At 39.4% G+C, this 26521-nt stretch overlaps 1 protein-coding gene across 2 annotated transcripts in view; it reads left to right on the top strand.

Annotated features, from left to right (window-relative positions):
• Positions 1 to 24308, top strand: part of LOC104152935 (soluble lamin-associated protein of 75 kDa) — a 37316-nt gene extending 13008 nt beyond the window's left edge. The window contains exons 2-13 of one of the 2 annotated variants that reach the window (XM_068928853.1): positions 3044 to 3181; positions 4742 to 4841; positions 5970 to 6055; positions 7451 to 7622; positions 10303 to 10482; positions 12028 to 12156; positions 12378 to 12490; positions 15131 to 15185; positions 15519 to 15657; positions 18015 to 18180; positions 19102 to 19308; positions 19918 to 24308. In XM_068928853.1, the coding sequence (XP_068784954.1) occupies positions 3044 to 3181; positions 4742 to 4841; positions 5970 to 6055; positions 7451 to 7622; positions 10303 to 10482; positions 12028 to 12156; positions 12378 to 12490; positions 15131 to 15185; positions 15519 to 15657; positions 18015 to 18180; positions 19102 to 19308; positions 19918 to 20484 (2052 nt within the window). In that variant the 3' untranslated portion in view covers positions 20485 to 24308. The remainder of the gene's footprint in view (positions 1 to 3043; positions 3182 to 4741; positions 4842 to 5969; positions 6056 to 7450; positions 7623 to 10302; positions 10483 to 12027; positions 12157 to 12377; positions 12491 to 15130; positions 15186 to 15518; positions 15658 to 18014; positions 18181 to 19101; positions 19309 to 19917) is intronic. The other variant, XM_068928854.1, reaches the window with a different exon arrangement.
• The last annotated feature ends 2213 nt before the right edge of the window (positions 24309 to 26521 follow it).

Genomic DNA, 26521 nt, shown 5'->3' with positions numbered 1-26521 from the left:
AAAATTTCCCTTGCGAGGATAGAGAAAACTAAATTTGAAGTTGTTTGTGTATCCCCCTTAAAGCAGAATTTACCTGGTCTGTTGCAGCTAGCCAGTCTTTAAACCTCATGCTGTTACAGAAGCAGTGACATGCAACTCACATTTCACCTTTGTTCCTGTTCGTACTGGAGCTCTTGCAGTGTGCTAGTACATTTATCAGCAGTTCCAGATTTCTTCAGATATTTTGTGAAGGCTGAATGTTTTTGACCTGGTTTCTTGGTGTTAGTTACAAAGCAGCACTCTGTGTTGTCTTGTCCTGCACAAAGATATGAATTTGGGCTTGGATTCTTCCTGGCTAACTTCAGGCGTTTAGCTGCAATGTCTAAATTCAGAGCTGGAACAGCCAGCCCTCACTGATCAATTGGGAGATTAAGTTACCAAGCACAGGAGTTTCTCTGTTACCGTTGATTAGCAGAGGAGCTAAGGAGAATTACGCTCCTGATGTGGCAGCCTCAGTTAAGTGCTTGGATTTAGTAGGCTGGATCCAGACCTTAAAGTGGAAGGAGCTGAGAAGTCAGGAAGAGACAGGAAGGTGAGATATTTAACAGCCCTATCTGCCTCAGGGGCTTGACCCTGCTAGAATAAATAGTGCATTTAAAACGCGCACATATTGCTAGTGTGTTTCAGAGCTGTCATATGGATAGGTAAAACTGTGTTGTTTTCCGCTGGAGGTGAGGAGACCATGGGTGGCTGAACTTTCCCTTGTAGCAGCCCCTCTGGCTGCTGTGGATTATTGCTGCAGCAAAGGCAGCTACGCCTGGTCTTCAGCTGTGGAACTGCCTTCCCTTTCCAACGGGGGAGGAAATGAGTTGGTGTCGGATCTGTCTTGCCTGCCCCGTCCCTTTAGCCATGGCAGCCTCTGGAGGGGGAAGGAGAATTGAGGGATGCAGCTAAGCATCCAGAAGGGGGTAGGGAGCAATTAGTAGGAGGAATGTGAGAGACTAGAAGAGAAAGCAAGAGAATACCCGAATAACAGATAAGGGAAAGGAATGAGCTGGATCTGAAAGGAAATTGCTGTGGGGAATGTGTGTGTGTGTATATATATATATATCTTAAAAAACGGCATTAATGGAATGCTTTTAACAGCTGCAAATGCCGATGAAATCATGTCTGAGTTTGTTTTTTAGTTTAACATAAAAAAAAATCTGCCTTTTGTGTGGAAGGAACAGCCTATTCAAGCAACTTTTTAGTAGTACATTATTGCTGCTAAAAAGCTTTTAAAATGCACTTTCTAGTTGCCACTGGGTGAGTTGAAATCAAAGGGTCTTTTGCATATAATTTACCTGTGCTGGTAGAGCACCGAATGGCAGATGAAAGGGAGAGGACTGGAAAAAAGCGAGAATAAATTGAGACTAGGAATCTGAAATCCCTTGGGAAAAACTTTGTGCTCGCCTGAGAGTTAGGTGATGCGTTGCTGGGAGCAATGGTGGGAGAGATCAAGAGATCCAGTGTTCTTCCAGGACAGAAACTCATGAACTAGCCCATGCTTGTAAGAGTCTGGGCCCTAGCCCAAAAGAAGCCGGTGTGTCTGCTTTTGAGTTTAGCTCTATAGACCTTCAGTAGCTTTAGCTAAAGAACATTGAGTGGGTTCCAGGAGCTCTTGTTCATCTTAATTTGATGCTGCTTTGACAAGGAGAACTTGAATCCAAGAAAAGGTCCAAGGAGCTATTGCCACCATAGTTTTCCATGCTCTCCCTTTGGTTTTCTCTCCTCCTTAATAAAGTACCTCTTAAATCTGAGATTGGGTTGTTGTTTTTCACTAGCTCGAGCCTTGTCCTATTCACAGTTGAAACGTTTTTGAAAGCGGTCAGCTGGTTGAAGAGACAAGTTCTGACCGACTCAGCAGTTTCTTCGCAGGGGTTTAAATGCAAACTCTCCAAAATAAATGAAGTCCTTCCTGTTATTCGTTTTTGAACTGTTTGCCTCTTGTCTGACTGGTCACCTGTTGCTAACCTGGTGGCCTCAAAAATCAGCTGTGAGGGATTTAATTGTGCAGCTCAGCCTGTGATTTTGGCCTGTTTCATGAAAGCAGCAGGCACAGCCATCCATGGACTGCTCCTGTAAGAGATGCAGACTGGTATATAGCTTGCTGCTGGAGTTGTTTGTATTGAGGGATGTAGCAAGGTGTACAAAGGATTTTTGTGAGCACTGATGTGGGAGGAGGTGCCAACAGAAGTATCGCAGAGAGTTGCTGGCTGGCACAAACAGCAGAGTGGTGAAAGGAGATTAATGATCTGTCTGTCTGTGCTAGTAACTTGTAAAACACTGTTAAGTTTCTGTGGTATTTAGATTTTGTTGCTTTTTTACTTCCACTCCGAAGGGATGAGCGTAAAGGAGACCTATTGAAAAAGGTTAAGTTTTGTGGTGACACTTAGCTGATTGAAAGTGGGCCTTTCAATATTTCTGCCTGGTGATTGCATACAGAAACACATGTGTGTGCGTCCTGTGAGCCTGACACAGGCAGTGTGTGGCCTATTGTACCTGTGCTGCAAAGAGGGGTTTTGTGTGTCGAAATCTGCCATGTTTGGGTCTAGAGGGGTCTGCGGGCTAAAACCTTCCCTTTCTGCTTCTGAACACAGAGGGGGTTCACGTATCGTTTAACAGGCTAGGTGTTAATAGGCACCACCCTAATTCAATGCCTGAAGCATCTCTCTCTTTCTGGCTCAGAGGTGGAAGATACGGTTATATGCATGTCCTCTGTAATTGCCACAAAATAATGTGAAGAGACACAGAAGGCAAAGGAAGAAGAGACAAAAATGGGTTTGTTTTAAACGCAGCAGTGCCCACCTTGCCTTAGTCTGTGTGTAATTGGAAAACCAAGTTGTGTAGATGGGGCTGAGAGTCGTGCTCAGTGTTAGTGCTTCGCTTGGATAGTTCCTCAGGAGAGGAGCAGAGGGAGGTATTTAAGTTTTCCTAGTTAGATTTTTAGTAGGAATATATGATAGACTGTGCGTTGCATCCTTCTGGTTACCTGCAGTAATAATAGTGTTACTTTTCTCTCAAGATGATGGCGTTCCCAGTGGATATGTTGAATGGCTACAGTCATGAGGACTTGGAGAGCTCTGCAGAGGACTACATGTCTGACCTTCGGTGTGGGGATCCAAATCGTCCTGAGTTCTTGTCCTTGCCAGACCATAACAAAGTAAGAACCAGCAAATACCTTGGCCATATTTTTTTTGATAGGCTTGTAGATTTAAAGTATGTAGGGAAAAAAAACAGTCCAAAACTATGGAATGATATCGTTATTTTAACAATATTTTACCATGGCTTTTATATTTTAAAATTTCCCTATTATGTTTTAAGCTCTGTTTAGTTGTTTTGTGAGGTGGGTTTAGATTTGGATATCAGTCACTTCATCTGCTGCCTCTGGGCAATGGATCCGTAGGTACTAAATAACTTTATTTAAAAAAAAAAACCACATTAATCTCAACCAATTGCTTAAGCTCTTCCCTAGAGATGCCAACTCACGTAGTCATTAAAAATTTATTTTCATAACTTGGAACTCACGCTTTACTGAAGCTGACTGGCCTTTTGTATCTCGGTTCTTCAGTGATCCTCGTGGTTGAGTTGAACTCTTTATATGCAAGTTTCACTGATTTAGTAAGTGATCCTTTTTGTTTTGTCTGAAATATTCCCTGCTGTTGCTGAGAGCTCTAATGGAGACTGGCTATGGCATTGTGTGTTTCAAACACTTGAGTGATAAGCTGTCCAATGTTGGCTCCATCCAGATGAACACTTCTGCTATAACTAATACCAACAAAAGTAATGATGTGTATCTTTAATGAAAAATAAGTGAGGTGAGAGGATTCTCTATGGGCATAAAAGGTGAGTGCTGCAGATTCCTTTGCAGAAGCAGAATCTTGAGTACTTCCCAGCGTTTGTGGTAAGTGCAGGTGCCGTATGCCTAAATATTTATCTGTATTAACATCATCATTTGTGGCATAGCATATCATAATCTTATAGATTGTTTTGTGGGTAAGCAAGTCTATTTACCACACCATTAACACTTGTCTAGTTTTGGGGTTTTTTTTTTTTGATGCACTAATTAAATATTGAAAACATGCAAGTTTAAATATCAAAAGGAATTTCCACAAAGGTCCCTAACTCCTGAGCGGTGAATTGCTTTGACCTTTCTTACATTGATACAGAGGTAGAATCAAGCAGACAAATTTGAAATTTCTAAAATGTGTGCAGTTTTAGGGAAGAAAATGCTTTTGAATCCAAACTTCCCACTTTGGCATGTTTAACATTGTTTGGCCATTGTTAACAAACTTCGGCAAGTTAGCTGTGCCAGTTTGATATTCTTGTACTTGCCTGCCTGCCTCAGCTTGTGTAGCTGTGGCTGTTGAAGTGAACATATGCTGGCTCGTTGCGCACCTCACTTCAGTTGTGCATATTAGCACAAGCTGCTGACAGCAGAGCTGTAACAGCGTAAATTGCTGCAGCTAAATCTGCTGGAGCTTGAGAGTTGGAGCTCTTTATTTTTTTATTTATTTTTTTATTTATTTTTTTGCTTCGTGAAGACAGATTGTGTTATAAAGAAGTCAGTCAGGGCCAGGGTCCGATACTTGTCTTTTACAACTAACTGTTAAGCATTCAATTTTCAAAACTCATCTTGCTTACCCTGCTAAATGTTTTCTGTATATTTTACTAATGTTGCATTAGCCAGAGTCTATTGAAGTATTGTACGCTCTTGTTTCAGATTCCTATTAGCTTGTCTTCTGTGGGCTTCGTTCCTCTTTATGGTGGAGAGCAGACACACAAAGTTCTTGCTTTGTTTGCACCAGAGGACTCGCTCACAGGTTTCATTTTAAGATTCTAATCTCTGTGTTACTATTTCTTTTTCTGTGACAAATACGTGTAACCAGGCCCTTGCTCATTCCATACTAGTGTAGCTCATAGCTTTGCCACTTTTCCATTTGTTGTTCACTGCAGTCATGTTCCCTTACTGCTCTTTTTGTTGTGGATTCATATGCACAAATAATAGAACTTTGCACACTAATCAAAGTAGAACGGGACGTGGTAAATTCAGAAGATATCTAGCAACAGAACAGTGCTTGTCTGATTCAATGCACTTAATAACCAAGTACAACATGTGTCTCTTGGTTGCTTGATGTATACCTCACCTCTCCAAAATGAGTTTACTGAGCTTTCATAGAATCTACACGTTTGGCCATTAATTTAGATGCTCTTTATTAGCAGCAATCGATCAGCATCAAGTTTGAATTTGTCTTTGCCTGCAAGTCCTTACATCTCTCTGGCCAAGGTACCATCTTACTGTTGGGATTATTTTTGTTTTTTATTTGTTTTCCCTTCCAGTCCTCCATAATAAGCTCAGTGCTATGCCTTGTTTCCTTCTCTTTCCATACAACCTCAAACCTATGAGTTCTGAGTTTGCCATAAACACCAGCAAATCCAGGTTTTTCCCGATAGCTAATCACATGGCCATCAGCTGTTTTACATCCATCTGACTCAGACTTGCACAGTTCCAATGTCAATATCCACTGTCAGTCCAAAACTAAAATTCACCTGTGTGTGTGTGTGTGTGTGTGTGTACATATGTGACTCCTCTTGGCAGGGGCAGTTCTTATTGGAAAGAGGTGCTAGAGCACAGCAATAAAGGATAGTGCTCACGTCTGAAAAACACTTTCCCTATGTCGCAGTGCACAAAATCTGCATTTAGTTTCTCTTATTGTTCTCAGCTTTCAAACAAGTCTTGGACTAGGGAGTGTTACGTATTTGGGGGGGGGGTGTCTATAGCACTACATATGTTGTGCTGAGGTAGTAAGAACTGCATTAATACGGTGCTGATTAGATGCTTGACTTGATTGCTACAGTGGTATTCCTAATTGTTTAGTGACTTTAATGAATATGTTTCTTTTGGAATGGTGATGATCGCTAACTTTTTATTTCCACTTGTTTCTTTCAAGCTGTAGCCCTGTATCTTGCTGACCAGTGGTGGTCAATTGATGACATTGTGAGAACATCTGTACCTTCGAGAGAGGGGCTTCAGCAGGTAAGGCGCTCCAATGTTTACCTTGGAGTTGTTCGTATCCTTCAAGATAATGGCAAATAGCTGGTGTCTGAGATGTAACATGTTTTGATTTAGAAGTGAGTAAGCCATCTCATGTAAAAGCAAGATCAAGGGCAATAGCGGAATCGGTACTAAGGGGAAGGGAATTTTGTTGCGAAGATACCATCTAGAGAAAGAGTGATCCTTGTACAGTCACTTTGTAAGCAAGCTATTTTGCTGTTAATGATGTTTTTTCCTTACTCCTTTGGATATAGTATATCTATTTGTGTTGAAATGTCTCGGGAGAATGGTGTGTTATATCGTAGGAATACCTGTCGGTTTTATCAGATGATTAGTAAGCTAGAAATACTGAAAGGAAATTCTTCTGATAGAAGAGAGTTGGAGTTGTTGGCCTGTGGTGGTAATATATGGGATTTGGGAACATATAAGCTGCCTGGTATCTGCTTTTTTGTTTTATTTTGTTTCTTTGGGCTTTGTTACCCTTACTGATGCCTAAGTAGTTCAGATTTTTTTTTCACCCCCCAAAACTGTAACTTCTCCCCCCCCCCCCCCCCCAGCACTGTCACCTATATCTGCTCATGGAATTTGGGTATTCTTTTTGGTATGGGTGGTGGGGTGGTTTTTATTTTGTTTTTTTTTTTACCAAAAATTTACCCTAGAAAATACAGCATGCAGCCTTGTGTTTTTTTTTGTGTGCTTTGTAATGGTAGGATGGTGAGTGAATCGGGAAAGCTAAATCTTTTATAGGCAGATGAGCTGAAACTTCTGGCATTGGGAAAGGAGCATAGCTTCTCCATTTTTCCTTCATTGTGGTAGGATAGTAGTGGTGACCTTCAATTTCATGTGTAAAAGAAACCCTGCGGGAAGGAGAAAAGAATATTGAATTCCCTGTTTAATGCCACAGGAAGTGTTGCAAGTATTTCTTCCACTGCATCATGTCCTGTTGTCTGCTGCTCAATCAGCAGTTGATTCGAGTATGCCGAGTCCTGACTTCTTTGCAGAACTCCAGTTACCTGCTGGCCTGGGAAGTCTGATGCTGGCATACTGCTATTCCATGTGGTGAATGTTTCTAAAATCCCAGAATAGTTCTGAGTTAAATCAAAATGTTCTCCCTCCAACCCCGAGCTTTTATCTATTGGGCTGGGACTGACACTGAAGTTGTGAAATATCCTCTGGGTATGGTAGTGCTTTACACCTAACCTATTGCTGTGGTTTCAGAGCATCTCTGTCCCATGGACAAACCCAGAGCTTTGGGCACTAGCTGCTTCTTTTGCAGTTGCAACTGTGTTAGCTGGCACTTTTGAAAATAAGGTCCCTGATGTGTGAGTATCAGTTAAACTAACCACTCTTCTAAAATATTCTTCTGTGTTTCCTTAGGTGAAGTCTGTTGGAGAGAGGGTGGTTCTCTATGTTCTGAATCGAATTATCTATCGGAAACAAGAAATAGAAAGAAATGAGATCCCATTTCTCTGTCACGGTAGCAATGACTATGCTAAGATCTTATGGAGGAAAGGAGAGGCTATTGGGTTCTATTCTGTTAAACCTACAGGTAAAACACTTGTGTGTTGTGGGTTTTCTGTTTTTTTTTTTTTCCAATTAAAAACATTTTTTTGCTGAGGGTGGGGGAAGAGGGGAGATGGGGGAGTGTATTTGAAAAATGCTGTCTAACTATTTAGTTAGACCTTAGAAGCTGTGCAGGCCTAGTGAATTAGTATTTTCTTGAATTCATAAAAGGTCAGACTGCAGTTAAAATTTCTAGAAGTAGCTTAAATGCTTGCGTGATTTAGGGATCTAAGAAGGTCCTTCTTGGATATCTTAGTATTCTACAGAATCGATTTAAAACCGTAAAAGTGAGATGTACCTGAAACCTTTTTTCCATAGGGCAGTTGTTTACTGCTGGATTGATGTGTGTGTGTTTGCTTTTAAGGGGTAGTAGCGTAATTTAAAATTAGTTTACAAGAAGTCTTAGCTTCCTTTGAAGCTAATGAAATATGCTAGTATGAGAACAGAGCTGTGCTCTGTACTTTGTTCTGAGTTCTGGTATCCATATCAAGTGCTTTTGCTGCTTCTCTGGCTTCCTCTATGTGTTTACATTAATTGAAGGTTAGAAAATGTCTCTTGTGTTCTTCCCTTTTTAATTTCGAATCTGTGCACTTGTGCTCTGTGATGACATACTGGTAATGTGAAAGCACAAGGGTATTCTTAGTTTGTTTTTTCACATGTATTGGACAAGGTCATATCATGTTTGATGAGTCTGAAATTCACTGGGGAGTAAAAAGATTGCGGAAGTTATGCACAGTAATCCTGTGTTTTGCCTGCTTAAGGTCTGACTAGCTCCAGAATGTAGAGCTCCTGTTTATCTGAAATGTTTGTAGAATTGAATATCATTGTCTCTTAAACGTCTTACAGCATTACAGCAGAAAAGCTTCGCTCATGGGCACAAGACTCAGCTACACCTGCTGGTGACAAAAAGTGATTCCCTTTCCTTCCATGCATGTGCACTCCCTCAGAGTTTACAGTTTAGCTAAACGTTTGTGCCATTAATCTTACGGATTTTCTGTTTTTCCTGTTTTTCTAAAACATTATAATTCCCTTTTAAATAATTAAGATTTTATTGTGGTGTTTAAGTTTTTTGGCCGAATAAAATTTGGTATTTATGAATTGGCTGTTTATTACTTTGGCAGTTCATAGTTAGAATATCAATTTTCAGATCAAGGAGCAACATGCTGGCATTTTTATTTTACCTCTAGAAGGGGCTAATGAATTCTGGGTTACTTACGGTGCTGGAGACTCACTGGAGACATCTCCCATCTCTTAACATATGCCTTTGCAAACTGTTAAAATGCAATAGAAAAACTGACTGGGTCATTGACGTATTCTGGTCTGGTAAACAATATAGGAAAGCAGTCAGCTAATGATGTATTTTTGTTCTGCTTATCAATACTACATTTATTAGAAATGAAATATTTTATTTATCTGTACATGTCCCAATATTTTTCTAATGTCAACATTGCTTTAGTGTGATGGTCGTGAAGTAGTACTTGCACTGGAGTGTTTTAGGTTTTGGGACTTAGAATTACAAATTAGAATAGTGGTTTTATTTTTAGTCCGGAATGGGGACAGTTGCTTATGGATCAGTGAAGTTTTACCATGCGTTGTATGAAGATGCTCGTTTGTTACATTTTTCATGCTACTCTGCCAATTTTGTCCTGAGTTAACAAACACTCAAGGTTAGTCGTTCTCGGTATTACCGGTATTTCACTCACGTTTGATTGTGTATTGTATTCTCCCAATGAGTACCTCGTGTGGAGAGAGCAAGCTCTGGATACGGATGGTTAGGAAAGTGTTGGAGCTTGACTAGTATCGCAGAGGGCGTCCGAGTAATGTAATCTTTCTGCTTATGTTTCCCTTGCTTAAAAAGTGAAGATAAGTGTGTTCATTGGTCTTTAAAGGTATTTATTGCAAGGACAAAATAAATTCTATAGAAGACTACATGTTTCTCTTTAGCCCCGTTAGAGGAAAGAACCGTTCATTGGTATGATTCACACTGACTGGCAAAATGGATTGAAACGTGGAAATGACTGAAATCCTGAAAATGGAGTGGAGAGTTGAAGTGTTGTTCTAATGCTGTTAAGTGACATCACATTGGCGTTCCTGAGTCCATAGCGACCCTCTGATCCTGCAGTACATATGTGTTATCACAGTCTGTTTCATTTTCATTTTAACTATGGATAAGATGTGCTATTTATGCAAAAATTTCAGTGAAAAGCTTTTTTTCATTTCAAAAACTGGAATTACTGTTTCAGTCCTTAAACAAGAGGTGAATTACAGTCTTTGTATTTGTCCTGAGGAGTTATGTAGCCAATAGAGAAATGTAATTCATGAACTTTTTGGCTCCTTTTCCTTCCTCCCTTTTTCAGCTTCATTTTTAGTCCAATTTCCTAAGGAATTGTGCAGTGAGGTTTTTAAAGTGAGCCTTTTTCCTTTTTCTCTCTACTGCTCTTCTTTTTTTTTTTTTTTTTTTTGGTAGTACCAGACTAATTCAGCAGGCAACTTTTCCGATATTGTAATCTATGAACTGTCTTGGCAGCTTTATAAAGCTTTTCCAAAGAGACAATAAATGGCTTATAGCAATTACAGCCTGTCTTTAACTGAATATGCTAAAATCCATGCTGCAGCATGTCATTGCTGAAATACTGATGGATATTTTCCCCTTCCCGTTATTTTAGGAAGCATTTGTAGCTCTTACCTTACTCAGAGTTACCAGCTTCCAGTGCTAGACACGATGTTTGTAAGAAGGCAACATCGTGGGAAAGACTTTGGGCTGATGATGTTGGAAGACTTTGTGGATTCCTTTACTGAAGACACGCTTGGCTTACGATACCCACTGTCGTCTTTCATGTACACAGGCAAGCTCTTTGATTTATTCTTCTGGTAGTCTTTGTGTTTTCTTTGTGTCCAAATGGGCAGCATTGTTCAAGCTCCATGGTAGCACTCTCTGTTTGTGGCTGCGTCGTAGAATCATAGAATAGTTGAGGTTGGAAGGGACCTCTGCAGATAATCTGGTTAACCGCCGTGTTCAAGCAGGATCAGCTGGAGCAGGTTGCACAGGACCATGTCCAGTCGGGTTTTGAATGCCTCCAGGGACGGAGGCTCGACAGCCTCTCTGGGCAACCTGTTTCAACATTCAACCACCCTCACAGTGAGCGTCTTTTAAACATTCTGCTCTTCAGTGAAGATTAAAAGCCCTCATTTGAGTAAGATGGTGAAATATTTCCTGATAAAATTCAAATCTTCTGTGTGTGAGATTAGATTATTGGCTCCTCCTTGGCTTTCCCAGGAAGTCTGGTCAAGTGAACGTTTTTGGCTGTTTTAACTTAAGTATAAGGAGGCAAAATTTTAACGTACAAGGAAAACACTTGTTGCTCTATCATTAACAGCCCAAGAGGGATAGGTCATCTAGGAAATAACAAACATTCCGGAAATGATGTTGCTTGGGATTGTCTGTGTTCAGGCAAGCAGGACTTTGTTTGCCTAGTTTCTCAAGGCTTGCTTTGTCTTGTCCTGCTCCCAGTGCATCTGCCAGGCTTCCCTGGCACGTTCATGTTTTCATTCGGCCTCTTTGCTAAGCCACTGGAAATTTTCTGCTGTTATAAATACCCCACTCTGCTGTTGGATCCGAGTAGACCTTGTTCGTTTAAGCTTAAACTGGCCAACCATCTCAAGCACAATTTAATGACTAATTCACTTCGCTGGCCAAGGAGTGATATGTCAGGATCTTGTCCACAGAGGTTATGCGCTGGTAGAGAACCAGTTGAAAAAATGGCAGTTTTCCTAGGAGCCACTACCGAACAACGTCGTAACACGCTTCTTCGCGTGCATGTTTGTTATGTGCACCGGGAGCAAAAAGGTGAAGGAATGGAGAAGAAGATATTCCAAAAGTGAGTGGTGAATGGATGATGATAAACCATGCAATAACAATGTGTTCGCCTTCCCAAAAAGTGCTTTCAAGAAGGGCCTGTAAAAACGCTAGTTGTCGAAATCACTTCGCTACATGCTCTGCCTAAGAACTCTTCCATCCCGGTTTGGTCTTGTGATTGGCAGGGACAAGGACTAGTGAAGCTGTAAAACGCCAAAAGGGATGCTCAGAGAAGAAGAAAAAAAGTCACATCCATTTTTGTTTGCAGTTTAATATAATAGTGGAAAGTGCTTTAATCTGAAGGAGAGATTTACTGAGAAAGACGACTAGAGTAAAGCAATGTTATGGTTATATATATATTTATATATATATGGTTATGCTGGACTACTTGTTGAACAATTCTTTTTTGGTGGTGTATGTGTATGATGGAAGATTACAAATGAATTTAATTTATTTCAGATAAACTTTTAAAACTGAAGTACAGCTGAGTGTACAGTGTACATAGTTTTCTTTTTCTTACCTTGTTTTTGTTCAGTTTGTAAGCGCTATTTTGAGAAATACCCTGGGGATCATGACCTTTTGTGGGAAGTGGAGGGAGCAGGACACTGGTTCCAGAGGACACCTATTACCACTGTATTGCAAAGGGAAAAGCTCAAAATTACAGGTATGGATGCTTTGTTTTATTATTTTATGACTTTTTTTGTAAAAGTTATACTGTAGGGTGTTTGTTCTGCAGTGACTCCCTTGAACATTGCCCATGGAAACTAATAGAGAAACTTTATTTGTCCTGAGATCTTGTGAGATCATGTTCAGAATGGCTAATTGTTAAATAAAGATGCTATAATCTTTCTTTTTCCTGCTGCCCCTTGTAAATGCTCTTAACAGCAGAGGCCTCTCAGAAAGAAAATAAGAGTTTCCAGACAGAGGAGTATTTTCTGCAGTCTGCAGCAGAATCTGAAGCAAATGAGCAGAACACAGAGCCAGAAACACAGCTAAGTGTAGGTACACAGAATGCTTTCCATCTCTTAAAAGCTCTCAAAGTTTTTATATTTTTCTGTAATCGTATAATGTATTTTGCCCTTTTCTTTCATTTTCAGTTACCTGTTCTTTATTTTATGTTCAGTAAATATTTTTAACTTTTACAAAAGAATACATTTCTGAACTTCAGAAATTAAGGATTTTAGCGGATTGATATGTTTGATAAACAGTATGTTATGCTTGTTTGAGATTTGTTTCCATATACGTTCTTAAGAAACCGTCTTGGGTTATGTAGAGAGCTCATACTTTCCGTACCTTTTCACTTTGTCTGAGGGGCAGCTGTCTGATAAAACCCATGACTTTCACCAGAAAGTGATTTTTTTGGATTGTTTTCGCTGTTGTCACTGAAACACCCATAGAATCAAAGTATAAGACGTGCTCATTGTGCGTCTTATGATAATTGAGTTGGCTTGAGTCTCTATTATAAAGGACAAATACTTGTGTTATCTTTGGGTGAATGTTAATGTTTCCCATTGACTTAACACTGATGACTAACCTGGGGTTAAAAATATACTTTTGTGGGGGTTTTTCCCCATCTTTTTGGTTCCTGAATGAAAGGGGTCTGTGTCACAACTGTCAGTATCTAGTAACTTGAGCTGCTTGCTAGCAGCTTGGAGGAGGAGAATATTTAACTGCTCAGAGACTAAACTCTCCAGAAAGGCTGTTTGAACAGTAGAGTCATCGCAGAAGTGGAGAGAATGAAGACAAGTGTTTATAGAACTGCACACTTGCATCACAGCTGAATATGGTGGAAAGTGTTTAGTTTGCATTCAGGGTTATGCATCACCCATATAGGAGGACTGCAACTTTCTTTGTATGTATTTGAGGCCAGATTTCAGCTATGTATGGGTATGTAGTTGGGAATGTTGTTGTGTGTTTGAATATTAGGCAGCTGTGCCTCCATCTCGCTTGTGTTCTGAGACCAGACAGAATGTCCTTGGACAGCTCCACATCCAGGGAGGATGAATTTGTGTGTTTCAGACTGTCTGTGGTGTTAAGATGCGACCATGTTCTCATAGAAGTCAGTGGCTCTTCCCATTGAATCATGAAAAATGGGAAGTATATGAATCGGTGCTTTCACCCCTTTATAGCTGAACTTTAAATTTGAAATGTAAATCAAATGTTTGCTCTCATGATTGAGGAAAGTTAGCATCTCCCAAACAAAACTGATGGCAAAGTAGTGACATTTTCAGTCTGTAAATGATGAGAAGCAACAGCTAACTGAGTTGTCTTTAACTTGTACGGTAGTCTTTAGTTTGGAAGAGTGCACTGAGCATCCTCACTGAATTTTAGATTCAGATGGATTCCTCTAATGATCATTTCAGCAGAAGCATTTTCATAAAAATGCATATTTTGGATGCAGAGTTATAAGGATGTACTTAGAGAAAATAGCAGAGGGACATTAGTAGCTTTTCGGGTTTTCTGTGGTTGTGAATTAAGAATTCTAGCCCTGTCTTTTGCCCTGACCAAGAAGAGGAAGATGATAGATTCTTGGTTCCTGAAGTGCTTCAGCTCCTCCTAGCCTGCTAGAATCACTGGCAGCTCGGCTGGCACCTGCACTGTCTGTACAGAGTTCTGCAACGATTTGAAAGTTGGTGACCTGCAAAACAAAACAAAACACCCTACCGTTCTCCCAACCTGGAAAAAAAAATTCCCAGAATGCATTTCATATTTTAGTGGTCCTGTTTTGTGTGTCTTAACACTTACTTGAAACTATTTTGAGCAGCAGAATCTAGATACGGCTGCTTGTTGCTGGTCGTCTTGGGCAGTACTTGAGGTGAGGCTGGGAAGGCAGCAGAACCTCTGGAGGCAGGTTGTTGCCAATTCTAGATCGCTTAGACTCTATAAAAGAGAGCAATGCGTATACTACATTTTAATGTATATAGCTTGCACCCACTTCATAATATCAAGTGCTTGACCACTGAGTCCTCAGCTAGCTTGCGCAAAAATTGAGAGGTTGGGAGGAACAGGAGGCAAGACATTTCTGGGGAGAGGGAGGTTTGACATTAGCAGCCACTTGTGCTGACTGTTCATGTAACCTGCATTATTGCTGAATAACTAAGTTCTGGGTTTTTTGTCATAATATTTTTGTCATAATATAATAAGACTACAAAATACAATGCAAGTGTAAAAATAAATTTCCTGCTAAATTTTTTCAGCTGCTCTAGTCTAGACCCTTGGATTTCTACAAAAAGAAGGGGGGGGGGGGAGAAGACATAGCAGTTAATTTTACGGACACTTGCTATAGATGGGTTACAAAAAACTTGCTAGTGTTATTTGTAATGGCAGGTTACGCTGAAGTCTTGTCTTGTGTGTTGGAATCAGAAGTAAAATGCAGGAAAAAAATTCATGCTTCTACTGAAGACCAGATGATCACAAACTTATTCTGGTCTGTTGAGACATGAGAGAGATATAAAATAACTTTATAATGCGTTTATATATTTTATAAGACGTATGGAATATATATGTATGTAAAATTAAGAGTGGCTGTAACCACTCTTCCATAGTACCATTGGTATGAAATAATGCTTCAGAAAGGTGCAGCTAGAGATGGAGATATGAAGGTATTTAAAATAACATTGGTCTTGCTTTTACTTTAGGCTGAATCTCAAAAAGGCAAAGAATCATTAGATGTCCGTGCAAGCACATCTGAAGGTAAAAATAACAGTGACTATTGGTATTGTGATAGTTATGGATTACTAGGTTAGCAGGCTCTTTGTAGCCCCGCTTATTCATCTGCAAAGCGGGTAAAAACACGCCTTGTTCTGAGGTGCTGGGGTCCAACTCATAACAATTGTTACAAGTCTTGGTAACAAGACTGTGTTTGTGTATTCAGAAAATAAGTACCACAGTAAAATGCTGTTTCACTTGTGTTTTCCTTATGCATTTGCTTTAATGAAACGATTAGGGGAAAAATTTTGTATGTGCAATCTTCCCTAGACTGCTTTTGTTCACTTGTATTTATGTATACATTTTTTCCCCTCTAAGAGCCTACTGTAACACCCGTTTCCATTCGGACACGAAGCAGTCATTTAAAACGTCCCAGGATAGGAAAAAATAGCCAGGAATCTGAACCTGAAATTTCCAAAGGAGAGGAGGAAAATGCTCTTCATGTGTCAGAAAGCAGGTAAAGGAGCCCGTATTTTATTGATGTTTTTATCTTGTTGTTTAGGCAGTCTCAAACTACAGGGGTCTCCACCAGTGTGATTCTTGGCATTTCCTCTCCCTTTTTCCTACTTTGCTTGCTTGAAAGTAAAGCCTGGTGTGAGAAGGGAAGTTGAGATATCACATGAAGAGTGATTGTGCCAAAATGTCTGATGTTTCTGAAAGCTCAGCAGATGTTGGGAAGAACAGTAAGAAAACGGTGAGGACTGAGGGTATATTTACAAGAGGAGCGTGTTCTGTTATAACTCAGTCTGCATTAAGGTAAAAAAATCTGTATTCACACAGCATGCTTCCTTACAGTAATGTAGCTGGACATCTATCCGCAATGCTTTGTGCAGTCTTTGGAGAGAAGTCCCGCCCTGACCTCCTCTTACGGTAGCATTTTACAGTTAACTAAAACATGACTCTCTAGTTTGGGAGCTAGTTACTGCTTGTCACTTAATAACAAAATAGTTACAGGGAGCCATCCCTCCTCAAAGTAAAGCCCTTTGTTTGGACAAATCCTGTTTTAGAACAGTCATACCCAGACTTATATCCTAGACAACATAGGCTTATATTTATACTGTTAGTTTAAAAAAAAAAAAAAGAGTTCCCGATTTAAAGACTGTAATCCTGTGTAATCATTTTTAAATGGGAGTGTGAAGAGTTGTACTGCTTGTGTGTTGTAACAGTTCCTACAAGACAAGAAGTCCCATCCAGAAAGCAAAACTATGATTATTTTAAAAAACGTTCCTTCCTCCCCCTTCCTGCGTATGTGAACATACGTACATTCAGATATTCTTTGTTTCTCTCTCTCTCTTCGCTTCCCCCCCCTGTCCCTGAAAATCTGCCTTTTTGAGAACTGAGGGGAATCTGATTGTTTTCTGGGAAATCCCTCAAACTTTTTTTCCATTAAATTTCTCTTTAAAAAAACAAAACAAAACAAAAAAAGCCCCCAAAACAGTTTTTCAAGTGAGGTAGGCTATTCTGTTGCAATATAGTTGTATTGGACACTGCTCCTCTGCTTGTAGTACCTGGATTGCAGTTTGTGCAAAATCTCAGCCCTCCTGTAGCTCAGCCATCAGACATTTGTTTTTATGATTTGTTCTCCATAGAGAAATTTGACCCACTTTCCAGAAACTGATTCCGTTTCAGTTTCAGCTGGCTGACAAGCCAAGTGGCTTCCCATGTTTCTTCAGCTAGCCGCAGCCTAATTTTTGCATGCTAATTGCTCTGTGAAACTACCTAGGTGCCGTGGTGCAGTTGCGCCCTGTGGAAACGGGGCGCTGCCCCCCGCTGCCTTGGAACAGGCCACGTGGCAGGGCTTGCCTTTGCCACAGGTTGAGAAGTTTTTGACTTGTGACTACTACTAATTGGCTAGTTGGGTATGTGGGAAGACCAGCCTCTGTCATTGAAAGTCAGTATTTTGGGCCTTGCAAGGTGGAGTCAACAAGAGGCCACTGCTCCTCTGAACGAGGTGTGTGATGTGGTGTTTGTGAGCAAGGCTGCAGCGAATCCTGAGGGCAGTTTGCTTGCCCCTTCCACACACTAAAGCAAACAGAGCAGGGTCTTCTCTCTAGGACTTGACCCCTGCCTAGAGCTGTTCTACTGTGCAGGGCCTCCAATCTCAACCTGCCGTCTGGATGAAACCCTCTAATACTGCATTTATTATGAAATTGAAGCAGCCTCTTGCAAAACCATGTGCTTGTTTTGATTGTGTATGCTACATCAGTGCGCCTAAGTTTTCTCATTTCTGAAATGAGAAAACTTAGTTTGAGATGGTGTCATTACATATGAGGTTTATCAAAGCTTCATCTTCAGCTGCTTGTTAGCTTAATCTCTAGCTGGTTGTATCTTCAGCCAGGCTGTGTTTATCAGCTTGAGTTGTTATTCAGTCATGGTCGTCTTAAGTCATGCATGTTCAATGGTTATATAAACATAATTGCTTATGAAGCTGCATAATTTAACTGTTCCCACAATGGGGCAGGGCAAAATTGCTTCTTCTCTTCTCCCTTGTAGCTTTTAAATGGGTAATGGATTACTGCTTTTTAATTTTCAGATAACAAATTTACTTAGACATGTTTACACACAATGGAGGTGAGATAGATGTCTCCACTTTATAACTGCCGTAGCAATTTTGTCTAGTTAATATCTTTCTCCTCACTAGGAGTTAGCCATTCTTAGATGCGTTCATGTTTCTGGATTCATATTTCCCATGGCAAGCGTGTGATGTGGCAGTTTAAAACTGGTCGTGAGAGAATGATTTCCCTGCTGATGGGATCACCCAAATTATGTATTTATTTAAACAATTTAAAGGGAATATCTTAATGCCTGCCGCAGGCTGGAACCACTTGCCCATGTGTCTGAAAGCTCAGAAGACTCGGTAGAAGAACCTGAGGAGAACGCTGTCGAGAACGATGAGGAAATGATTGTTGAAAATGAGGACCAGTCTGTATCGGAAACAGAGTTGCATACATCACCACCTGAGAAAAGGAGTGAAAAGGAGGTGAGTTCAGTGTTGATTGGCAAGACTCAATCCAGAAGAGATGCAAGTGATGCAAGTGATGGTAGATGGCAAGTTGTCAGTATGAAGCTACAATTTCTTTTAAATGTGGTCATTAGCTGCCTTGATCCATGTGTTTATTGACTCTTAGATTGTCATACCAGTGCTTCGTTAACAACTCCATCTTAAAAGCTAAAGGTAGTACAGAATTAGTGTCAGGGGAAACTGCCTTTGTACTTATTTTGATGTAATTATTAGAGTTCATAGGATCTTCAGTAAAGTAAATTTCTGGCTTGTCTGTTGAGCTAGCTTTTGCAGTTGATTTCTCCTATTCAGATGATGTGGAGAACTGGAATAGGGTCAAGAACTGATCCAGTATGTCTAAGAAGAAAATGGCTTAATTGAAGGAGCTAATACCTGGTATACTTCAGTGACTGCTGTTGACCCTCCCTCCCCCAAACTTACACACTTATATTTAAATCCAAATTTTTTTCACAAAGACTTGTTACTAGCTGAATTCAAATCTGAGAGTACCCACTGTGTCCAGCAATATCTCCAGAGTATTATGTTCCTACTCCTCTGTGAGAAAGTAGACCTTACACTGTTTTTCGTTCATTAACCTACAGTTTGAAGGAATGGCTGCAGCTTGCATAGTTGTGAGGTATATGAAAAGTACTTAACTCTGCTGTTAACAACAGTGTAAGCCACGGTCAGAAATACAGTGCAGCTGACAACATGAAGCTATTATGCAGTTTAAGTAGTTGGATAGCTTCTACGTTGAGCTCTGCCTTCTTAGTATGCTTCTCTAGGTACCAGAGCTAGCTGTTTTCTCACGTGAAACTACAAATTTAGACCACAAATGTGCCCACTGATATCTGGGAGTGATGGCTGGGCACAACCTTGACTTAAAAATGTGATTTCTAGGAAACTCCACCTGAACCTCTTAACGGTGAGGTAACAGAAGAAACTGGTAAAACCTCACTTGTGGCTGAAGAGGAAACAGCAAATGAAGTTTTAGGTGGCGAATCAAAATTGCAGTCTGAGAGTCGAGGAGAAGAACCCTTAACACTGTTTGTTCCATTAATCCTTGAACCTCCAGCAAGACCTTCAGAAGACACTGTATCAGATAAGGTGAGAGAAGTTCAGCAAAACTTTTGTCCTTCTCTTCAGTGTATACACACTTAATTGTGTGTGTGTGTGTGGTTTTTTTTTTTTCCTCTAAGTAACGGATAGAAAACACCTTTCCCCATCATCACTATATGAATTTCCTGGAAGAAAAATTTATCAGGACAGAGGAAATCAATTCATAAACAGACTATATTAAAGTTTATTTTAACGTGCAGAAGCAGGGAGGGCATGCACAGGTGCCTAAGAGAAAGATGCTTTGCTCCAGTTGGCAGTAATGAAACAAATTATTTCTCCCTACATTAGTCGGATATGTGTGAAAAGCCACAACCTTGGTTTGTGTGATAGTTTTCTGTGATGAAGCGTAGAAGCAATTAATTATGGGTAGAATACTCCTCAAGAACACAGATTTTTATCAGTCTCTTTATGGTGTAAAAGCAGATTGTTATGTGACTTTATGCTAGCAAAGTGATGATAATTGTATCTGTCCAAAATGCAAAACTTTATTTTTTCCCTGGGGATTAATTTCAGAACCTAGGTTGCTAGGCAGGGGTTTTGAGTGTTCAGTATCTTAAATTGAATTGTCCCTCTGATGTCCCGTTCTTCCCCCACCAGGTTTTAAATGCAAATGATTCAGAGGTGCTGACTGAAGAAAGCCCATCTGTAGAGAAAGAGGGCACTGCAGAAGAGCAGCAAGAAGCTGAAAGGAAGAAATTGTCCAAGGAAGAAAGCGCAGCTGCTTTGGATCCTTTGGCTCCAAAGGATGAGCCCTCAGACAATGGCCTGCCAAACTCTGTGGTGACTGAAGCAGCAGAAGAATCTGTTTTGGAAAACGTGTTGCCGAAAACAACTTCCTCAGTGGAAGAACAAAATGAGGAAGCAGGGCACAACTCACAGGAGGCCTCTGTTGCCGTGGGTCAGAGTTCTTTGATAGTGGTTGAAGTTGAGGGTGTTTCTTTTCAGCAGCCTTCTGGACAGGAAGGCCAGAAGAACCAGTCAGAAGAGCAGTCAGAAGAGTCTGCTGAGCAGATGGATCAGTACACACAGACAGCAGCAGAGCGGGCTGCTGACAGCAGCTCTGAGGAAGCAGAAATTGAGGTACCCATTGTAGATCGGAGAAACTTGCGACGAAAGGCCAAAGGTTACAAAGGTCCACCCAAGAAAAAAGGAAAGCCAGCTTAAAAATGAAATATTAATTCATCTATTTGTAAGAAAGTTATTATTTTGTTTAAAACACTAGGGTATAACTAAATCATATGGGACACAGGACACACGTTTAAAATATTAGGTTGGACTTCTGTTTGGGATTCATCACCTTTCCTCAAGTTTTCTTGAATTTTTAACCACTATACATTGAGCTTCATCAGAGTATGAAAGTAAATGGCCAGTCTCCTCCTTTTATAAAGGATACATGCTGAATAAATGCAGAAGTTGAGCTAGCAAAGGAACAGTTTGCATATTTAAGGTGGCAGTCTTGGAAGAAAAACGGTGAAGTGAGAAATCCTGGCTCTGTTAAGGTCACTTAAATTCCCATAGACACCACTCTAGAATTTTGGTAATCTTGTGTTCTGTACTGTGGAGAGAAGCAGAACAAGGAACAGCCTTCCTCTCTTCTTGTTTCCTTTCCATAGACTTTCTCAGATGAGATTAAAAGAATGTAAGATTAAGTAATTCTAGGTCTCAACATGTACAAGGAGGGGTATAACTCAGTAGATCAAAGCAACATAAGCAACATCTGTCTTTCGCTAAAATCAGACTGGAGACTTTCCACTTCTGATTCCCAACTATTTGCTAATCACTTGAAACAGCTGAGTCAGCAAAGACACTGTCAGTGCAGTATCTACCATAGCACACTCTGATAATCACGTTCTTTAAGTGAAGATTTAGAGATGCCTACCCAGTAAACTGTACTTGTAACTTCCAAAGTGAGTGTCTTGCTAAGCCTAAGTTTTCCAGAGTGTATGGAGTGCAGATTCCAGTACACTTACGAGTTGTTTGAGCTGCCTTCCTAACTGTTTGCATGTGTTGAGTGGATACTTGATGACTGACTGGTTATGTTACAGGAAAAGGATATCGCAGCTTTTGATCTAGCGTTGGTCTGAGTGGAAGTGGTGCTTTGTGTTTTCCAAATACTCAGCTGGTGCTTTGGGGTAATTATTAAAACGTTGAATTTGCCAGGCGTGTGACTCCTGTGAGCTCTGGCATTCCAGCTGGATGTGACGTTCATTAGTGTGAATATTAGTGGGGGTTTCAGCAAATGCTTGTTTGCCAAACTCCTATCCCTTTAGGAGTTAGCAGGAGATTGCTGCAAATACTTCTGATTCCTGCTTTCTTTTTCTAACTTGGATGTAATTCCTGGGCTAATAGCTTCCCAGTTTATAGCTTTCTTAAAAGCAGCAACCAAACTTTGCAATATGCAAACAGGTAAAAATGGGCTATTCATGCATGTTTCCCTTCAGAGGTACTCTTGGCAAACCGTGTATTTAACTTGAATTGCCATATACACTGTAAGCTATTTCCTAATTTGCTCTATGTTTCAATAAATGAAGCTCCCCTCATAATGGGTTAAAAACTCAGGAATAAGAGAGAACACAACTATTTGTCCTGCTATATCTTTTCTAAGATTAGTAAAGTAGTCTCTTACAGTGGCTCAAAACCAGAGGTATCTGGAAATTGCTCTTTTGGATTTCTAAGTACAAGGTTCACTTGAATAATTGCAATGCTGTCTTAATTTTTATCTCCCTATGGAGCAAATGTAAGAATCTGTTTTTTGATTTTTATGCTTATACAGTTTAACTGTATTTATAAGATATTTTAACTGTATAAGATATATTCTTAATCAGCTGAAACGAACAGAACCATGTTCCTTTTTAATTTGTTCAGAGACACGTTAAAAAAAAAAAAGTTGGTTTTTAGAAATATGTATTGCCTAAGTTTTGGATTTAGGGGACACGGGGATCATTGAGTTAAATCTAGGTTTCTTGAGGTGTTGCACTTAGCTGTAACTTCCTATCAACATACAGGTACTGCTTATGAACCCTTGATGGCTGATAAATGTTCAAGATCTTTCATGATTGTTTATAAACCTATTCAAGTGAACCTTAAGCATTTCTAAAACTAATTAAACATTTTCTATGAAGCACCTGAGACAATTTGTCATCTGTAATATGGCTTCTCTTTTAGTTCTAAGATTTATTGTAAAAAGATAAGAACATGATGGCTAGAAAACATATTGTGTTGCTAGGAATTGGGCTCTTTGAGGATTGATGGTAGTTAAAATGGGGTGTTGTATAAACTATATTGTAGCCAACCATCTTTCATTTGTTAGAGTAGGCTTTCCTAAACATTAATCTGTTGAATACTTGAGTTGATACAAATGTATCTACTTTTAATAATTCAAGGATTATTTTGTTTATGAAAAGTGAGTCCCAATTATTTCAATTACTTCTAACTGGATTTTTGATGCATATGTTTACATCGCTTGTATTCCCTATAAGGTTGGAAAACAGTGTTAATGGGGGAAAAGTCAGTTCACTTATTTGGCTCCTTTTCACAGCTAAGTCAGAATTGCTTTCAGTTAATATCTTATTTTTAAGACGTGCATATTGAACGCCTAAATATTGCAACAGTTCTATTAGATTAGGTCAGTCTTGGATTCTACTGAGATAGGTCAGAAATCTAACCGAATTTCAGTGAGCTAGAGGTTGGTTTAAACACGTGAATTCAAGTTCAGTATTTAAGTGTACTCTTGAGGAACTATTTCTGTAAGTCGAGGGTACCTGAGATAGTAGCTGATGGCCTGATTGTTAAGAACAGAATGGGGGTAGTGGAGGTGTGATTAGGAATTGTGACACCCAATATGGTCTTGAAAACTAGAGTTCTAGCTGTGAGTGCAGCAGTACTTGGAACTAAAGGGCACAGTTTATTTCCTGTAGTAATTTCTTTGGCATCAGTCATCTTGCAGTAAAAACTAAATGACAAAATCAAAGCACTGTCATTAAATAATAGTTTTATTGCAGTACTGATTGTCCCATTGGAACCATAGTTTAATAGTCTATACCTTCTGTTATATTAATATAAGAGGACGTGTCTGACAACTGTGTTGACTCAAGTGTTTTACCTTGGGAAAACCAGCGTTTTTTAGGCCTGGACAAATTTTTTCCTCGGTTAACTGTCTGGCTTATTACAGTTGAATTGTTAAAGAATTTTTAAGATCTTGCCACACCAGCAATCAACAATTAAAACATCGACTTTCTACAAGTTTGTACCAAATCTTATTACAACATGCTTTGGAACTACATGTGTACAATGAAAGCAAGCAGTATTATTTTTAAGCTTTATTTAGTCTAGGAATAGAGCTTAAAGAACATCATTTTGTGACTTCAGCCTTGCTTTTCAATAGTAAATGGTTTTGTATTTGAATTCAGCATTTGTTCAAATGTCTTTCTTGTACTTCTTGTTAAGTTTCAACAGGAGTTGCTTTGCTTTTCCCACTTTTTTTTTTTGGTCTTTTTCTCATTTCATGCAGAATTCTTGTTTGTTGTTCTCATGTTTCATAGCCCTTTACATGAAAATGTATACATGTCTTACTTCAAAAGTGCTTTTAACTTATTTTAAATGATGTCTGACCTTAGGTTGTTGCTTTTTATACCATTCTGTAGATGTCAGTAATCAAATTGGTCATTTTCAATGACATCAACATTACTAAGTTAAACATAGCAATAAATAGGCCTAAGTTTCAGCTTCTCTGCTCTGAGTGACCATTATAAAACTTTATTTCCAAGAGGATACACTTCTAAATTTATTTTCATAAATGTGATGTTAGATGTTTTCTACACTAGTGATACCCTGTTATAAATCTGCTGTTTATAAATCTTATGAAAGATATGTTGCTATTCTACAGTACTGTATTAAGTCTTGTTATAGTGTGTTTCAGTTTTTCCTTTTTTTAGTATTGTCTTGACTGGTTTTGAAATGTTTTGAAGTAGTAATTAAACTTATATTTTGTGATTTTTTTTTCCTGGTTTTTAGTATTTGAGTCCTCTCTGTTATACAGGAGGCATCTTCCTAATCGCATCAGTTCACTAGAGCAAAATGTATAGCTGTCATCATATTTTGCATTATTTTACAATTCATCTGCTACCGAGGAGCTTTTAAAAGCTAGCTCAAAAACTGTTAAATGAAAATCTTTTACCTATTAAAACAAGTTGCTGTACTTAATTGGCTTATACGTCAGATCTTTAAGAAGGCTGTAGAACAGGCTGTTCTGAACGTTACAGTTACGTGATCTGCAGTTTACACCATCCTGCATAGTTAGCATAAACTCAGCAGTTTAATCTTGTTAATTTTAGACAAAGCAATTAAGTTCTACAGAGAATGTATTACAGAATTCCTAACTTTCTTTAAAGGCAAAACACAGATCAAAGATCAAAGTCTTGCTTTGTGTAGCTCCATCAAAACATCGCAAGAATGTCTTTTTAATTGCAAAACTTATTATTATTCAGCTAACAAGAAATCATGTATTTACAACACAAAAAATGTAGTAGTGCTCTTGAGGTAGCTGTATTTTACGAGGGAAAACCCAACTGTGCAATAGAAAATTAAAACACTCTGTTCATGTTACTTGTTAATATACAGTAAAAGGTGAAACAGAAAGTCCTTAAATGCAGGCTTGTCTGTCTTGACAAAATGCCTTCTCTCCAAGCAAGTGACTTACATGTTTGTGACCCTCTCAGCTTCAAATCATTCCTTTTACTGCACAAATAACTAAAAATCATGGTAAATTACAGGCTATTTTGTTAGTTTAGCACATTGCCCTAGACTAGACTCAGAAAGAGGAGAAAACTTAAAAGTTATACTTTTTTTTCTTTTTTAAAGTATTGCCTGTGTCAGGTAGCGCAAGAGAAATTACAAAGCTGGTACAAAAAGCAGCTGGTTTGACTTCCTGGCTAGAGTTAAGCCTGGAAATACTATTAAGGTCACAAATCCTCCAGTCCATTAATTGTCCTTCTCATGTGAGGAGGCTGGGAGAAGTGAGGATCTTACCAATGTGTATAAATACCTAATGGGAAGGTGTAAAGATGACAGGCCAAGAGGCAGTGGCATATATTGAAATACAAGAGACTTGAGGAAAAAGTTCTATGGTGAGAAACACTGGAACTGGGTGCCCAGAGAAGTTGGGGGGGTCTCCGTCTTTGGAGATTTTCAAAACCTGACTGAACAATGTCCTGAGCTGCCTGTTCTAAACTCTGTCTAGTCCGACCCCCTGCCTAACAGTCTCCACAGGTCCTTTCCAACAGCAACCATTCTGTGATTCTATGTTTATATCTGCCAGACTACCTGCTTCTGTGGCTTACTGAGTGTCACATGCACATAGTAAACGCCAGTCTTAAGCTTCCATTATTGTAAAGGCCAGAAAAAAGAGCTGAAAAACTGTTCACACGCTGGCTTCTGAAATATCTTAACAGCTCTGAACACTCTTCTTTTAAAACACAGACGGGGGGGGGTAAGAATGCTTTCATAAAACTGCAGACACTCTTCATAATTGATTCGACTCAGAAGTCATGGTTAAAGCTCTTTGGCTTTACATATTATTTAAGAGTAGGAACACAAAATGAGAGTGTGTGTGTGTGTGTATTGCAGCAGTAGATGGTGCTAAGTTTGTTTACCACCAAATTCTTGACTTTAAAGTTAATATTTGTATCTCTGGAAGATTACCAATACAGTACAGCATCACTGATAACTTCCTGTTTAGAAGCAGCTTTTGTTTCTTGTATTTTCTGAGGATGCAAGCTAACTATACCAGCTAATGCTTGTGACTTCAGTTTTATTTGAATGTTTTTAAAACAACCAAACCACCACAAAACTACAGCTACTTGTAGCCATCAGTATTGTCATGTCATTCTCTAATCTCACATTATCCTAAAACCACAACTTTTCAATTTGAAATCATAAAGCAGTTCTTCTGCATGGAAGCACTCGGCTTTCCCTTAAGGCAGTCATGGATACAGAGGGGAGAAAGAAGGGAAGTAACATGAAAAAGAAAAAAACCACCCTTCTAGGTGTGTTTTTTTTTCCCCCCTTCCCTCTCCTCTTCTTTCCATTGTGCTGCTCATGTTGTCTCAAGCACATGCTTCTATATGGGCAAGTACCAAACTAGGAATGTTTAATTACTAGTGTCAGTCTGCAGTAAGATTATGGTTGCATTCATCCAGATGTA

This window comes from Struthio camelus, chromosome Z (genome assembly GCF_040807025.1).
Source record: "Struthio camelus isolate bStrCam1 chromosome Z, bStrCam1.hap1, whole genome shotgun sequence".
Lineage (NCBI taxonomy): Eukaryota > Metazoa > Chordata > Aves > Struthioniformes > Struthionidae > Struthio > Struthio camelus.
This window is presented reverse-complemented; position numbering and strand designations above follow the sequence as displayed.